At 49.9% G+C, this 17,351-nt stretch overlaps 4 protein-coding genes across 4 annotated transcripts; 1 reads left to right on the top strand and 3 right to left on the bottom strand.

The window, feature by feature from the left end:
- Positions 1-873: 873 nt before the first annotated feature.
- On the bottom strand, positions 874-2,640 carry BU24DRAFT_456911 (uncharacterized protein; the record flags this gene model as incomplete). The annotated part of the gene is made up of 2 exons (XM_033531488.1): positions 874-2,029; positions 2,078-2,640. The coding sequence occupies 2 exons, from the start codon at positions 2,638-2,640 to the stop codon at positions 874-876; spliced, it is 1,719 nt and encodes a 572-aa protein (XP_033389223.1).
- Positions 2,641-3,969: 1,329 nt separating this feature from the next.
- BU24DRAFT_429813 (kinase-like protein) lies at positions 3,970-6,064 on the bottom strand (the record flags this gene model as incomplete). The annotated part of the gene is made up of 5 exons (XM_033529769.1): positions 3,970-5,022; positions 5,081-5,236; positions 5,291-5,607; positions 5,734-5,856; positions 6,022-6,064. The coding sequence occupies 5 exons, from the start codon at positions 6,062-6,064 to the stop codon at positions 3,970-3,972; spliced, it is 1,692 nt and encodes a 563-aa protein (XP_033389224.1).
- Positions 6,065-12,547: 6,483 nt separating this feature from the next.
- BU24DRAFT_10390 (uncharacterized protein) lies at positions 12,548-13,516 on the top strand. The gene has a single exon (XM_033520727.1). The coding sequence runs from the start codon at positions 12,694-12,696 to the stop codon at positions 13,264-13,266; it is 573 nt and encodes a 190-aa protein (XP_033389225.1). The 5' UTR covers positions 12,548-12,693; the 3' UTR covers positions 13,267-13,516.
- A 274-nt stretch (positions 13,517-13,790) lies between these two features.
- BU24DRAFT_416553 (uncharacterized protein) lies at positions 13,791-14,310 on the bottom strand. The gene has a single exon (XM_033526485.1). It carries the CDS (start codon positions 14,080-14,082, stop codon positions 13,861-13,863), a length of 222 nt encoding a protein of 73 aa, XP_033389226.1. The 5' UTR covers positions 14,083-14,310; the 3' UTR covers positions 13,791-13,860.
- Positions 14,311-17,351: the final 3,041 nt, after the last annotated feature.

Raw genomic sequence — 17,351 nt, forward strand, 5'->3', positions numbered from 1 at the left:
CATAATCTCTTCTTCAAATGGTGAATCGGAGAGACAAGGCAAAAATGGTGGCATTTTAGTAATGCTTTGTCCCTCCCATTATCCATACGACTAGGTTAGCCTCCCGAACGAGACCGAACATGTCCGTCCAAAGCGCCCCTACTAAGCTTCAGTGCTACGAGGTACAGTTGATGCCCACCACCATTGCCATCGAGATTCGAACTCGTGCATACTTGACCCTAGAGAAGGTAATGCAATTTATACAACTTATGTCTTGTGCATTTCGCTGGTATTACAAGCCACTTTAGAAGACGCCGTTACAGCAATTGGAAACTACAAGAGAGGAAAGCTGTCGTGAAACGACTGTATAGAGCTCTTATGTTATGCTACTATATATTCCACTTCATGAAACACATGGCATTAGCAAAATTAATATAGCTTGCTTTAATTGAGGATATATAGATACATGACTGCATTGTTCTGTACGTATGTGTAAAAAGTGCGATTTAAATATAATTAAATTCTACTCAATAACCAAAATACCAATACCAATACCAAATCTCAAAAGAATTAGATAAAAGAAGTAGATACAAAACACTTCTTGACAAAAGTGAAGATGCACACACACCCCATGGCTACACCATACATCCCATAACCTTACCCATTGTCGCACAAATTGGGCGTCATCGGTCCTTCATCTAGGCAGTCGAGTCCATGTGCGGATATTGAGGGGGAAATGAAGATAATTTATATCTCTTCAGGTGAGAATGATCTACTGAAGTGGTTTCAGGTGAAAAGAATAGAGTGGAATGATGGCTGATGGATATGGAATCGCAATACAACACAGCAATGAAGAAACCCTCCCTGACGAAAAGACCGATTCATTCTACCACATCACCGCTCCGTCGACGCATCTCGACCACGCCGTCTCGTCTTCCAACCCGGCGGGAACTTCCCACTCCTGCCAGTCAGGGGCTGGAACGGACTTGCTTCTCCTTCGTCTTCTGATGATGGTGAGTCATCGTCGTCCTCCATATCGATATCGTGTCGTTGAGTTTCTGTCGGGTCTGGCCTGTCGCTGTGTTCCTCTTCGTTGGAGTCGACATCATCATCACCCTCTATCCGGTGAACATCGTCGTCGACTTGAATTTCATCCTCGTTGTTGCTGACTATTTGGGTAGGAGGATGAAGCTTTTCGTCTTTGCCATTGGTATCCGAGGCACCACCAGTGGACACATGCTCTCCTAGTGAAGACATACTCGTCAACCTCGCCGCCGCGGCCGCTTCGCTGGACGAAGGATCGGACGTGGAAGAAGTCTCGGGTGGTGGTATCCTTCTCGGGTGTCCTAGGATATCGCTCCGATCGTTCCAGTACTGCCTTCCCCAAGCATTGTAGTTCCTCGATGCTTCGGAGGAGGTAGTAGATGAAGTCGTCGTAGTGACGGACCCCGGCGAAATGACATCGTTGGGAACATTGATGTCGGAAGTTGATGGTGGTGGCGCCAGTCCTTCCCTGGGATCTAGTCGAAGGTTGGGTTTCAGGGAGTATCGCGTGCTTCTTCTTGGTTCGACGGGTTCTATACGCGCTTCTTCTGGGACTTTGAATCTAGGTTGGTCTCGCGTGGTCGTATTGGGTGGCTTTTGCACGCTTTTTCGAACAGAGAGGGGACGTACTTCTAGAGGAGGGGTGGGATAATTAGGGGGGATGAAAGCTGGCGGAGGTTGGCTCTTCTTCTCGGCGCGTCGAGGTTGTGGCTGGGAAGGGACTGTGGTTGGAACAACCTTGGGCTTGTCATCCCTACGATTTGAATATGATCGGCTCGACATACTACCAGATGAACTTGTTTCGAATGCTTCTTCGTGGGGCAAAGGTGGTATTTCGGAGACAATCTTCCTGTCATATCGCTGAACAGCCCTGGAGAAACTCTCTAATCCTTTCACCGGAGGAACAATGTCATTCAGGTCTTCGGTTTTCCTAATGTCGCGTAATTCGTTGATTAGGATCTTTTGCTCTTCCAAGTCATCCTGCTCAGTCGTTTTGAGACTCATTCTGGTGTGGTTAGCATCCGATCGAAGTCATATCTACACCTGCACCTACATGCTTGCTTCTATGTCTTGCACGAAGTCTTCTTCTTCCTTGCTCAGCATCTCCGTCTGGGCCTTCTCTCTAAAAATTCGAAGCAGCTCTGAACATTGTTCTACTCGACGCACGTTCAGGAAGCAGACCATTGACTGCCTGGCCGCTGCCATGCTCGACCGCATGTACTTCACGAAATTAATTTTAGAGAACAATCTAACATGTGCTTTTGTCGTGGCCACGGCCTGATCCCACATTGACAGATTCCTCGAGTCGGAATCTGTTTGTAGATCTTTCACCTTGTCCAGCAAACCCGACAACCCGCGCAAAGTTGCTTTTGCCCATTGCTTCAGCTTGCGGAAGGACTTGCCTCGGAACGATTTGCTCTTATCGCTGCACACTACTCTGATGAAATCATCGTACACGGTGGCAAAGATTCTCGTTTCGCGTGCGAGCTCTTCAATATCTCTCGCTGCGTATTTGATGCGCTGGGCGCATTTCTTCAGCCATCTGCTTATCTTGATAAACTCCCTGACTAACTGGGGAATGGCTGCGACCGCGCCGATAGCGGCGAAAGCTTCCATAGCAAGCGCTTTTCTCAGAAGTGATAATGAGTGAATTTAAGATAGAAGCTTATAAAATCTTCCAAAAATGGGGCAAGACAAACTCGAACTACGTCGCATATGAATGTTTTGTCCTCAGGTCAAAGAATCCCATCGATAGATAGAGAACCAAGTAAACCCCGCGCGAATGGCGTTCACGGCGACTTGACCGGTTTCCCAACACGGTGGTAAGGTTTATACACAGTACAGTTCGATTGTACGACATCGTCTACCTGCAATGTCTATTGGGAGACGGGTACGCGAACTGCGCGGGGTGTGCATCGGGATGGCCCTCATTGGAGAGATGCAGAATGTGCAAGATACAGCCTTGCGAGGCGGCACTCGAGGCTATTTGCTGGAGTTGCAGCAAGGGGGTCGGGAAGCATGACATGGCGAGATTATTTGCATATGAGGGACGATTTAGTGTGTATTTGAGAAGTGTGACTGATTGCGATTGTGAGTTCGTTCGCTTCCAAAGGCGTGAAACTTGATGCTCCTCTGCTGCTCTTCAGAACAAGAGCCACGTCAATGACGATGATACTCAATGACGACGACGAAAATGAGAGACACTGGGGTTTCCAGCGGATCGACCCGAGACAAGCATGTGCGCGGAACCGAGCGAGGAGAACTCCCAATTGATGCAGTCGATGGATCAGGCGAATCAATAGAACAAGGCAGGTCGCGGCCCAAGAGTCGCTGTTGCCGTCAGTCACCAAATGCAATGATACACGGGCAGATACAAGCTTGCCAAGTCAAAGATCGATAGAAGATGTGGGTATTTTTTATATGCTTCCTTTTCCTCATGGCCGCCTGAATGCCGCCTCTTGGAAATTCGTATATGTTCATGCTTGGCGGCCGCCTACTGTCCCAGCCTCACAAGCCCTTCAAATGCCCCGGAAATGTACTGGGACGTTTAGTCCTTTCAGATGGAAACCATCTACAGGTTGCATATACATCCGCCTCCTCCATTCATTCATTCAACAGATCAATCCAAATAGGGGGCGCGTTCCAACTCTAGGACATACAGCCAGCAGTCGTATGTCTATGTCGTATATGCTGAAAAGATGACACGCCAAACGTGATAACGCCGAACCTGCATACCACCGGTGGCGTATGTAGGTGGTTGCAATGCAGGAACAATGAGATGCAAATATAAGAATCGAAAATCGACAAGTAAACGTAAAAGCGAAGCGGAATGGTATGTGCCGTGTGCGCCGATGATGAAACAAACTCCGCGCAGGTATAGTGCGTTTTGAAAACGGGACACAAAGGAAGTCGTCAAAAGGGAGAGGCAGTGCGAGGATCATGTCTTTAGGTGTTGCTGATGATGACGCGCGCACCCTCTTTGCCGAGAACACCCCTCTCTTTTGCCTTTGGGCTCCTGTCTCGTCCCTTCTTCCGTGAGAGGAAACCGAGCATGCCGCTTGGTTTCTCTGCATTTTGGGCCTGTACAAGCGAAGAGCTCTGATTAGCCATATCGGACCACGAGCCGGTCTCGTTGAGTACTACCTGTACGCCTCCGCCCATGCTAGTACTGCGCTGGGGGCCTCGCCGGCTATTCATCGGCCGCGAAAACGATGGAGTCGACGTCTCAGTACCATCGGCAGGGAAATAATCGGCACGCTCTCCGCGTTGAGACGAAGGCGAGCTGGTGGTTGGCTGACCCTGTACGAGGGATGTGGTCGGAAGGGGAGGACTGCCGTTGGGCGAATGTGTCGTAGAACGGGGGTTGGTCACGGACCGAGTCGGGCGAAGTTGTTCGTCTTGCGAGGTCTTTGGGTTGGAGAGCGGCCGGTTCCACTCCTGTGGTGAGCTGGAAGAGGTTGGAGTGTGAGCGCTGTTGCTATTGTTGCTGATGCGGGAAGTGGTCGTCTCGTCCGCAATGGTGGAGGTGGTGACGGCAGCTGGACGCTGATCGGTAACGATTTGGTAATTGAATGGCTCGAACAGCGTCTCGATCATCTTGTGCAGCTCTTCCGCCCTAATTTCTTGCTCAGTGGCATCGTCTTTCAGTGCTTCACGTGGCTTCTGTCTCCTGGCGCGTGCCTCCAAGGGTGCCTCCTCTAGCAGGAGCTCTTCCAAATCGTACGTAGCATCAAAGTTGGTCTTGTCGCTCGACGGGAGGAAGACAGGGTCGACCTCTTTGCGTTCTAAAGCGGCAAAGTTGATCTCACGGAAGAAAGGGTTATCCATGAAGGTATCGAAGCCAATGGCGCCGATACGCTTCTTCCTGTTCTTCTCGAGGAGCGAGCTGATGGCATGTAAGCAGGGCATGGAAACCGGCGGGTTGGTGACCGGGAATGTAGGTTCTCCCTTCATGATCTTCTGTGATAGCGAGTCATGGCTGCTAGCCTCGAAGGGTCGCTGGTGGACAAGTTAGTCGAAGAGGTGTGAGGTGGCGTCGAATCTTTGCTCCACGTACCTTGTTATATATACACTCGTAGAAAAGCACGCCGAGTGACCACCAATCAACCTCACACGAATAGCCCTTGCCTTCGTAGACTTCCGGAGCCAAATAAGCCAAGGTACCAGACTTGCTGGTGAGGGGTTTGTGAGGGGTGAAATCGGAAGCCACATTCTATACGCTGCGTTAGCCAAAGGACATGTGAGGATTGTGCGAAGGGAGCCTTACAAAATCTGCCAAATGGACGTGACCTTCGGAATCAAGCAGCACATTGTCTGGCTTGATATCCCGATGCACGATTCCTTGCTGATGGATATACCTGACCGCACATCCAAGCTCTGATATCCAAAACCGGACGGCGTCCTCGGTGAATGTTTTTCGGGAGATGTGGAATCGGAGATCACCGCCGTTCATAAGATCGACGACAATGTAGAGGTATTCAATGTCCTGAAAGCTGTATCGGAGATTGCACAGGAACGGGTGGTTGAGGTGTTCGAGCATGCGTCGCTCGCGAATGATATTTCGGACGCTCTCGGACCGTACGACTGTGACACGGCATCAGCATCAGCATCGATCCCTGGTTGCTCAGGGCCATGGGAGACGGGTGGTTGTGTGGGCTACTAGCCAGCGGCCGCACGAGCTAGGCTGACGATGGGTGAGGGACGACGTACCTTCATCTTTCCTAATGTACTTGAGTGCAAAGGTGAGACCTGTATCTTTTCGTTCGACGATGCGCACTTTGCCGAAGGCTCCCTTTCCTACGACTCGCAGGAGTCTAAAATGATTGAGGTTGACTGAAGAGTGAGAATAATAATGTCAGCCATTGAGGGTCTGAAGATCTGAGGGTTTAAGGTATGGAAGGAAGGAGGGGAAAGTAGGCAGGCATGTGTTGCAGGTGGAAGGAGCGGAGGGGCGCATTGAGGAAGGCAGGAGCGAGGCAGATAGTAGGACAGACATACCTTGGTCGGTGAAGACAACCGGCTTCCCGTTACTTTGACCCATTGCTTAAAAGTGGTGATACTTTGGCGAATGGAGATCCTAGAGCACAAAAAATATGTACCGTTTTACGAATGCATGAGCGAGGGGTGGGATTGGCGATAGAGTAAGGGTGGACGACCTGATATGGCGTGCTGGTGATGGGACGGTAGTGGTGAAGATGTGCTGTTGAAGATGATCACAGCAACCCGGCAATGGTGGTGAACAGAGGTCGACGATGCGCGGAGGGTAGCCGTCGAGGAGAAGGGTCCCAGAGGAAGTTGTTGGAGGAGTTGCGGTGTTGGAGAAGAGGTACAGGAACAGTATGTATGTACAGTACGGTTCAGACCAGTTACTAGATAAGGTGGGCGGCCGCGGGCGGTGAGGGGGTAGGTGGCAGTGGTAGGGCGAGCAACCACAGGATGAGGCGGAAGTAGAGAAAAAGAAGGGGAGGAGAGTGGATGTAATAAATGTGGTTCGCAACAATCAGGATGGGGTGAGAATATGTGGGTAGGGCTGGTGTAGCACGGAGAGAGAACGAGAGAGAGTAGGTAGAAGAGAGAGAAAAAAGAGACTGAAGGCGTGGTGGAGGTGAGAAAGGGTTAAGATGTGTCTGTGTGTATGAGGGAGTGTGTGTCTGTGTGCAGTGGACTGTGGACTTGTGGACTGGGGACAGTGTGTGGTAGGTTAGGTTAGGTTAGGTAGGCACGGTACGGAGTACTGAGTAGCAAAAGAGAAGGGAAAAGAAAAGAGGGAGGGTCAGGAGTTTTTGGGGGAGGGGAGGGGTGGGAAGGAGGGAAAGAAGGCGGCCGTAAAGTGGCCGGGTTTAGTTTAGGGTGGATGTGGATGCCCTGGACTGGGAGGTTTTAAGACGACGGACGGATAACAAGACAAGTGCAAGTGTAGTGTAGTGCTAGTGACGGAGCGAACGAGTGATGGTACAAAGGTACGAGTACGGAGTGGCCGTGGTGATGGTGGTTCTGTCTATCTATATATCTCTCCCTATCGCCCTCTTTTCGAAGAGCAGCAATGGTCAAGTATTTATTTGATTGAATAGTGGGTGATGATTATGGCAGTGGCAGTATTGGACAGACAGGGCAAAATTCAGGGCAAAGAGGGCAAATGCAGGAATTGGAGGACGAAGAATAGTTACTGTGTAAGAATAACGAGAAGTATCATAAGAAAGAGGAATAATAATGATGATTATAATAATGCAAAGCACGGCTAGTCTAGGCTACTTGCTTGCCTACACCTACCTAGGTAACCTAGGTTTTAGATGCACGGGGTTCTGTGAGGGTTCGGAAAGGGCACGACTCGCGAATTGAACAGAACAGAATATGCAGGACAAGACTGGACTGGACTGGACTGGACTGAATAATGCAAAGGCTCAAGAGAGCAAAAGAGAGTCAAGGACAACAACGATAGGATAGGCGTGGCGCACGAATCACTACACAGACATCGGTAGACACAGACACAGACACAGACATAACACACGCACGCACGAGGAGGAGGGGTAGGGGGAGGGAGAGACTAAGCTAGCGTTGTAACAGGGGAAGGGTGCGGAAAAGAGTGGGAATGGGAGGAGAACAGGGCAGGGAATAATGATGATAGAGCTTAGACAGTAGAAGGACGATACCTAGACCATAGGTAGGCTCCTAGAAGACGATTGAGAGAGTTGAGGATTGAGGAGACGAAGATTGAAGGACTGAGAGGGATTGGCCGGGGAACCAGGATGGCCACGTTTTCAAGGAGGGACAGCCTCTTTTCCCACATGCCACATGCATACACAGTACATACTCCGTACATACAAATGCATGCAGGCAAGTAGAGTATGCAGGTATCCAGTACCTAGGTACGAGTAGTAACGGAGTAGTAACAATACAGTATGAGTAACTGTACCGTAGACCCTACTCAACACACCAATCTATAATCAGTCGTTGTCTACGGCGTGGTCGCGGGATAATAGATTGATATCAATATATGGAATACACTTGTTCCTCTCACCATGTCCAACCAAGACTCTTGGATCTATGTGTGCCATGTGGGATCATGACCATGATGTGGGTGTGCCATGTGGGTGTGCATAGTACCCTCTACGATTCTATTCTAATTCCTGATTGCGACACATGACATCCATGTCACATATCTACCAGACCCTTACCTTGCCATCTCGTCTATCTATCAGAGTCAGACTATCTATCTATCTCCTATCTATCCATTTATCTATCCATGTATCTATCCATCCTCCAGCCATCCCCTCCTGTGTATCATCCATCTATGAGACCATCCAACCTATCCAGCGACGATACGCTCATCTTTCCCATCTTGCCCATCACTTCCCTTTACGATAACCTTCTTTCATTCTGCACAGATCGCAATAGATGCTGTGACCACGGAACTCCCGCCCTAGCTCACTCTAAACTCAGACTGTCTCCGCCCTAGGTACAGGTACAGTCCATGCGTTCTCTCCGCCAGGTTACCCATAGATTCCCATTCAATCTCATCAGCACTGAGCAGCCTCCTTTCGCCGTAATCCATGGCTACATACGCAGCATCGCAAACTGCTGTACGACGCCAGCACCAACCATCAATATAGCCTAACAATAACGTTTTGCGACAACAATCAGCCTGGAACCTCCAATCTCGGCGGGGGCGCTGTTGCCCAGCCCACGCGATGCCGCCACAGAACAAGGGAGAGGGAAAAGAGGCCGACACCGACAGGGAAGCAGTCCGTCCTGCTCCTGACTCCTCCTAGCCTCTGGGTAGAGACATGTGCGCGCGCATCTCTCAGGATCTGCTAGCCCCGGGCTGACTGTACTCGTATCGTACTTGTATGGGCAAAAACTTCCAACCATCAGCCATGAGATGAGGTCCAGCCCGTAGGTATCTAGTCCGTTCCCTCGTGGTTCAGGGTCAAGTTCAGACCGCCGCCTCGGTGCAGTAATACTGGTACCAGCAACAGCAACATTGGGGAATTTCTACGAGCGCTGTACGCTTGGGCGGGAGATGCACGTGTAATGATGCGGTCTTGACTTTGTCGTACACCGAAAATACACGCACAGTCAGCCATCCGCCAAGCATCCTTCCTCACTCCCTCGCGACTAAGTAACTACATACCATCTGTTCGATTCCTTACCGCTGCGCTTCCAATCAATCATGAATGCATACATACATGGTTTACATGCATGCACGCATGCCTGATTCTCTCAAGAGTTGTGCTTAGGTAGATTGGTTGCTGCTACTAACGGAAGATCGGCATATCTTGTCATCATCTCAGAACATGGCATTGTTAGAAATAACCCACTGCAAAAGTACCTATATTCCTTACTTGTATACATCATTCTTACAGTAAGGAACAATTAGTTATATGGATTCCCATTACGGTTATTGCTCTAGTATGGGTGCTGGCTGCTGTACCACCTAGTTACCACGTTCAATCTTGCCGCACTTGGCCGCCCGGTGCCAAAGTTGCGGCACCCATCCCTACAGTCACGAGACGATGGCGGTCGGCTCGATCGACCATCAAACATCAACCATCGCCCACAATCTCTAGGTTTGCTCCATTGGCCCCGGTTTGCCTGAATTGAGTCCTAGTGCTTCAGGGAACTTTGTCGCGCTTCCGTCTGATCTGCAACTCGGACTGTGGAATGCCTCCACAACTCGAAACGCAGGCAGGCAAGCAAGCCCGCAGATGCACTGCACAGTAAAGGGAGAGACAAGGCTCAAGCCATATGTACCAATGATACCATGCCATGCCATACCATACCCTCTAGGTTCATCCAGCGACCGGTAGTCCAGCTCGACCATTCAGAATCAAGACTCTAGAAGTTATCCCCAGAGACGCGCATTGTTCCTCCAACTGTCCCTGTCTCTCCATGTATCTGCCTTTACCTACCTGATCCATGAAAATGCTACATTGAGGAATCACAATATTGAGTTTTCACGACCAAATACTGTTACATGACTCGTCTCTCCTCCACCACTGTTCAGCCGGTCTCGGAGTCGTCACACCGCCCAGCAACATCTTTTGACATTTTGCATTTCATGTTTCTTTCCTCTCCGATTTCCCTTTCCGTACGGAGTACTCTTTCCATTCTTCTCTTCGATTTCCCCTTCCAGTCGTCCGTACGACCACTGACCAAGAATCACTGACGTCGCCAGGACAGTTCGGAGCGGCCGTCTGCCACAATGGCACACTACAGTTTTGGTGGTCCATTAATTAATCCATCCAGCGTTTGGACGTGGATGTGGATTGTTACTTGTGCACGGTGGGCTTGAAAAGAAACTGAGAAAACCGCCCGCCACGCGCCCCCGACCGATGCGCCTCCACGTGGAAACCCTTAAGCAAGTCACAGTTGGCCGCGCGATCCGCCGGTGTCTCTCATTGGTCTATTGTCTTCCCTTCACCCAAGTTGTAGTCTTGTATCTTCTCTCGCTTCCGATCACTTGCATTTTCTAGAACAACGCCAGAAGGTTTCTAACTTCAGCTCCGTCTCCACGCCATCCCATTCCATCCCATGTTCATCTTCCATGCTGTGACTGAGAACCACGCTCCCTTTGCTCTTCGCCTCTCTTGCCCTGCCAATACTTCCTCCCGCTTGCTCCACTCTTTTTACTTTCCTGCCTCTCTAAACCCTTTCCGTCCAATCTCATGCTCTTTTTTCACTTCCAAAACTTTCCTTTCCTCCCTACCTACCTCGGTACTTTGCAACAGCTCTCTCCGCGTCTTGAGATCGACTAAACAAGCGAAAAGATCCACTGCATTGATTAGTGGAGCAGATCTTTTGCAGCCTCATCTTTACACTACGTATCCTAGCTCCATCTCTTCTAATGTTCGGAGTACAACGATTAACTCCGTGCACCACCACTTGATCTCTTCATATCGCAGCTCAACAATATCGGATTTCGATTACCTTTATCCACTGTGGCGCTCATATCGAACATCATCCTTGTCCTTATACCTTGATATCAGAGGAACGAAGGTTTTGTGAACTTGGCCTGGCAGCGCATATCCCATCGCTTGGCAACGAAAAGAAGGCATTTTATACACGTCACAACTGTCTACTTCCAATTGAGAAACAAGCAATTGAGGCTCTTCGGACACTTGGACCAATGATGCAAAAGTGACAACTTGAACGGAGGACATTATTCCGTTAGGTGCTGATCTCTGTGATTCGAACACGCAGGCACACAGGGTCTCAACAAATGAAGACCCTTCTTGTTAGGCTGAGAACATCATTGGTGCAAGACACAATGACTGCTCAATGCACCAGCAGCCTATGATACTGTACACACAGCATCTCGGCCTATATACGGTCCATTGTGCTGGAACACACAATTGCATGCTGTCCCAAAGCGGACATGGCCCTCGTAAAAGCTCTTCCGAGGGTGTAACTTTCCCTTTCCCCTTGCACAACAGCACCTCCATAACGTAACAAAGCAAATTAGATTCTCGCTACCATTATGTGTGCTGGCAAAGGATAAACAAACAAATTCCGCCACGAGGACCCAGCTTTTCCACCTTGACGGAATAAAACTGCGGGCTGGATCTGTGAATATGTCACGGCGAGCTCCGCTGCTTCCGTCGTCGCGATATTGTGAGCTAACGTTCCGAGCGCAACATCCGAACATATCGCATGGCGCTCCGAGATTCTCCCATTCCAAACCCTCTTGTGATTCATCATCACCTTGCGATACACATCTCAACAGTCGTGGCTTAAAGATCCGGGATCAAGCATCCGATATTCCCCCGGTCCACCACGAAACAGCCACATCGTGTCGTTACGAGGAGGACGACAACGACATCGCTCCGCGGACCACGACAGCCACACATCAAACATTCCGACGAAAAAGCAAAAAAGAACGCCCCGTCTAGCGAATGTTTGCGGCACGCTACTGCGCACGGGAACTCCATCCTCGCGAATCGGCAGCAATGCCATGAAGATACAGACGAACAAGCAATGATCTCTCTGTTGCGGAGCACCATATTCCCGGCAAGGCTAGCCCATTGCCCCATGATACCACTGTCAAGTCGCAACTTGGGCCTCCTGACAAAAGCAAACAACGTCGTCGTCCCTTAGGCTACGCGGAGCGCAATGTCATTGGTAGATTTCAGGTCCTTGTGTGTATTTTCTTTTGTCCTTTTGAAGGGGAAGGGGCAAGGGGCCCGCCGCTACAAGATACATGCACGCTACTCGTATCAATTCCCGTCAATCGAGCATTATTCCCCGCACGTGCTGGGATCCGTCTCTTGGGACAACAAAACAAAGCAACAAGATATGTACTAATAGCTAATTCGGTTCGTGGCACATATCGTACAGCGAACATGCAAGCCACGAAGGATGGAGCTGGACCTGGGCTCATGATGTTGGACTGTCCCCGCCTAACCGACAAACATAACGCAGCCGCAACGCATCAGTGTCTTTGTTCTTCCAACCACCACCGTAAGCCTCGCTCGCTTGCGTGCGTGTTGGAACTTGGGGAGGACCACTCGTCGTCCCGTTAAAGGCTTTCCCTAACGTATCCCGGACCACAAACTTATTAAACTCCGAGACGTCATCTCTTGGGTTCTGGTCCTCCTCTCTTCTGCAGGCCTTAGGGCCAGCCATGCAGGCAGGAAGAGATGAGGTCTGGAACTCTGACCATCTCCCTCCGACATGGCATGGGGTAATCAGTTAGTTGTTTGTTCACAGTCCTGTCAAATGTCGGTAAGCTACCCATATATGGTAAAGGGGTTCAAGGAAAGGAGATGCTTGAATCCCTCCAGTCTGGTAAGGATACGAGTGACAAGAGTGATGGCCCATGACACAAGCAACAACCACTCCACTCCAACAAGTCATTGCTCAAAACACATGAGAGACAACGTACGCGCAGCCAACCTCGGGTTCGGAATGGCATTCCCCACCCCCTGCCGGGACGGGACCATTGTCTCATTTCTGCACAGTGCACACGGTACGGTACCTGTTCCTGTACCCTACATAGGCTACAAACCAACCAGCCCAACAACAAAACTGCCGGAAGGGAAAGTTCTAAAAATTACTTTATTTTTCTTTCCTTTCCGTAACCGCATTTTTTTCTGTGCAAGGGATACTAACATGTCGATCGTTGCCCGAACGCCCCTGGTTAGCAGCAACAGATTGCGGAGATATACCTCAAAAGAGAACAGAATTCGTCACGTTCGCAAAAATCACAATCCTAAACGCCACTCCATGAAGGTAAAGCGACGATAGGGAACGAACGTTCATTTGGACGCTGAAACAAGATTTCTGGGGGGTTTATGAGTCGCGGAACATGTGCTGTGGATTGGAGATTGGTGTTATTCCCGGATCAGCGACCATTGGTAGGGCCAGTGTTGATGTGATGTTTGTGAGGTCTTGACTCTGAGCGATGATCATGGACTGAGCACCTGGAGATTTGGGTTTCAGCCCATCAGCGTCAATTCACATTTGACTATCATGTTACCGCATTTGCCAATTCAAGAAGCTAGAATACGTAGCTCTATCTGCATACCCACATTCGTTCACTGCTGCTGTGTGACCTAAGAAGTAGCCAGCCCTAAGTTTCATCTCCGTCGGCATAACGCGCGCAATAGTCAAACAAAATAGTCAGATATCAAAACCAGCAACATCACCACCACCACCACCACCACCACCGACGTTAACCCGATGAGATCTCAATAGAACCATGCATCCGACTTTCTCGGACCTCGTCGACGGAGTACATCAAAACGTTGTACAGCACAGTCGCCAACTCTCCCCTTTCATCCCCAGCACCTCCGAAGTGCAGCCTTGAAATTACCGACGACGACGACCATGCCATGCCAGTCAACGCAGCGCCGCATCATCACCATCATCACCACCATCATCATAATCCTCACGGTTCACCACCCTCACCACCATCTCCGTCATCATCTCCGCCTTCTGCAACAACACCAAAAACGCCATGAATCCAGAAAGACCACTGCACCGCACCGCAAAACGGCCCGGCCAGACGAAGAACCGGCCCGCTGTTGGTCTTCGTATCGCACCGTTTCGCAACACAGTCATTGCTCTCCCGCATCATGCTAATGCTATGCTACTATGCTACACAACATCTCAACCACGTTGTTTTCCTTTTTCCTTTCCTGCATCCATCTCATCATCTACCGTGTAACTGACCTAGTTATCCCTTCTTCCCTCGTACGTAACTACCACCAACCCAACAAGACAACCACCACCACCACCACCACCAACGCGGCCGCCTGGGCCACACGCACGCACGCACGCGCCCACATACATGCATACATACACGACTACACAGACACCCAGACGACCGGCGCCGAAACAGCAGCATCGCTACAATACCTCCGCATGTTGAGAAACAAGTCAAAGCATCATCATCTCAGAAATCATTCATTTTCTATATTTAGACACCCGCCGGCCCGCCACGAAGTGAGGATGTGCGCTTCGCTTCTCTACGGCAATAGGAATTGCCCCCTTTCTCCCCTTTACGTTCGGAGAGGTGATGTGTAGCAACTGCCGGTATGCATTGCTCTGGAAACAGTAGTAAGTATGCTCGTGTCTAATTGTGTGGAATTGTGATTGTGTGATGTACAAACGCATCAGGTAATCCCCTCGCTTAGACGTATGTATGTACATACGCTGCAATTATGGCGAGCGTGTAGGGAGGGAGGGAGACGGGCTTACATCAGATCAGATCAGATCAGATCGTGCCGTGCAGTGTCAGTGATAGTGTCTGTGGGGGATTACTACAAGCTTTCACGTAAGAGCATTTCATGAAAACGTAGTTGGCTACTCTGGCGACGGGAGAGGCAAACGAGGGTATGTCCCGTTCGGGAAGTTTGATGGAATTAGGTAGGTACCCAGTCTTGAGGTTAGGTAAGGTGAGGTGAGGTGAGGTAATGAGATGACGGGTTTGGTGGGTTAGTCAAGTAAAGTCCAACTGCCAAATCCCAGCAACGTCTCCAACAATGATGATGATGTTGAAGATGATGTGTGTCTCTGTGTCTGCCTGTGTGCTATGGAAACTTCTCAAAGCGGCAGTCAGTACCCAGCGGCCGCTCTCCGCCTTGCCGGAGAATTCGGAATCAGTCAGCCATCGATGAGGCTATCCAGACTTCCACAGTAGCTATGAGATCATTATACTCCGTGCAAATTGACGACGGAGTACAGTGCGATTAGTTAATTGGGGAGATGGGGCAGACGGGCAGGGCGATCGGGGATCTAAACGAGGCGAAGCGAGCGATGGAGCGTGCGGACTCGAGGGACGATGTCCGACCGTGGCCGTTGCCGTGGACCGTAGCTTGGTATCGTCGTACAGTGACAAGGTGCTTTACATACTTGCATACTTTGCGTACATAATGGCCAAGAGGATTAGGCATCTGTTTGTGGCAAATTGGTGTTAATAGTTCCGGGTTGGGCGCCTTTTCTTACTCGAATGGGTTCATGCTCGTCGTGTGAGGCTTGGGGAGGTAACTAATACATCCCCACAGGGTGAGGTTGTGGAGACGAAGATTGGGGATGGCAGGATTGCCTGAAGTAGATTCCCGAGTGGCACAGAAATTGCTTCTAGTCGTTCTGTCGGTCATCGATGTGGAGATGAATCATCATCATCATATCGGCTTGGGAAGGTAGATGGAAACACATATTGGTACCTGTAGAGTGATGTAACAAGTGACAGGGTAGATCCAAGTGGTACTCAATTAACCAAGATCTTGACAATCTTGATCACCGTTGATTGACGTCGTTTAGATCAGATTGATACCAATTTTAATGAATCCATAGTAACTCTAGTCCCGATCTGGTAGTCTTCTGGAATAAGATATTGGAAAACATCAGAGTTCAATTGAATGATGAATGGATCGTCCTGCTTACTCCAGATTTCAAGTGCTCACCAGGAAATGGATACTCACCGCTCGCAGCGCCCATTCCATTTGTACGACAGATCAATTGACCCCATCTGCGACCAAGAAACTTCTTCTATGTCGTCCCACCTCGCAACCACGCCTCTCTATCCATAGTAACCACCACCACCATTCCTTGAACCCGACATCCCAACTCAAACCCATCATCCATGCAATCAATTCGTATGACACGAACCCAACCCATGCATCCCCAATCGAGCTACATACATGCAGTAGTCTACCTCCGCCGTGCATGTACATCGAATGTACTCGTACATACATCCTCTGACCACATCACTCACTCCTACACATCCCATTGGATTCCAAGTCCGCCCAACACCACACTCACTCATTCCAATATCAAAAAGTCCACGCCCCCACTTCCCACGCCCGCCCCGCCTTTCTCCATCGATGATGAATATGACACCAATAACAATAAGAAACCCTGTTATAGCTCGGTCCACATACTGAACTTGTACGGTGTTGCCATGAAGAATCCAATATTCACCGTGGCGGAATACCTTCCGCCCAACAGAAGCCCTTGACTTGAACTTACTCAACAAGAATGCCATGTCCAGTTCTACAACTACTGTGCTAATCTTGCGTAAACATAGAGTAGAACACAGATATCCACATTAGTCAATGATACCAATAAGGAACCTTACCATCCCATCCCATCCCATCCTCTGTACATACAGTACGTAACTACCGCACGTGCAGTACCATACGATAACGACCATGCATGCATACATACTCCCCCCCTCGTACCCAGCACCCAGCACACGCAGATCGGAAACCAAAACAAACCCGTTTGCATATTTACCCCAAGCAGCTAGTCGATCCCTCTCTTCCCTCCTTCCCATGTGGCATCCCGTTCCAATTATCGAAATTGCCGTCACCCACCACACACTCCGCTTCCCGCTTCCCACTTCCCACCCCACTCAGACTCGCTTCGCTTCAATGGACTTGCACATACGCCACTACAACCTACGATTCGGTGGCTAAAGTAGACTCCCACGACGGTCGAGAGAATGTGTGATGAAGGACCCGAGGGGCGGCGTTGAGGGACCCGGATCTGCGTGACGAAGGACGAGGTGGGATGGATCTGAGGTTTTTTCTCTTTCGGCCGTTGCATGCTGGTGTGTTGGATGTGGTACGAAGGAGGCAGGGAGGGGTGGATGTATGTCGTGCGTTAGTTTGGACGTTGTGTTGGGTTCCGCTCCACGTGGTTTGTTGTGCTCGTATATGTGGGTTTGGGTGATGTGTGCGAAGTAGGTTGGGTTGGGAACTTGGGAAGGTATTGGTACGCAAGAGGACGCTTTTTGGTTGTTTGGTTGTGTGTGCTTGTTGTGGGAGGGTTGGGATGTGTGGTAGCAAAGAGGTTGTATGTCTGTATGTTGTAGGTCTCTCTCT

The sequence above is a fragment of the Aaosphaeria arxii genome, assembly GCF_010015735.1.
Source record: "Aaosphaeria arxii CBS 175.79 unplaced genomic scaffold BU24scaffold_1, whole genome shotgun sequence".
In the NCBI taxonomy this organism is placed as follows: domain Eukaryota; kingdom Fungi; phylum Ascomycota; class Dothideomycetes; order Pleosporales; genus Aaosphaeria; species Aaosphaeria arxii.

Coding starts and splice junctions, on each gene's coding strand:
- BU24DRAFT_10390 (XM_033520727.1), top strand. CDS start 12,694: ATGGCATGGGGTAATCAGTTAGTTGTTTGTTCACAGTCCTGTCAAATG.
- BU24DRAFT_416553 (XM_033526485.1), bottom strand. CDS start 14,082: ATGACTGTGTTGCGAAACGGTGCGATACGAAGACCAACAGCGGGCCGG.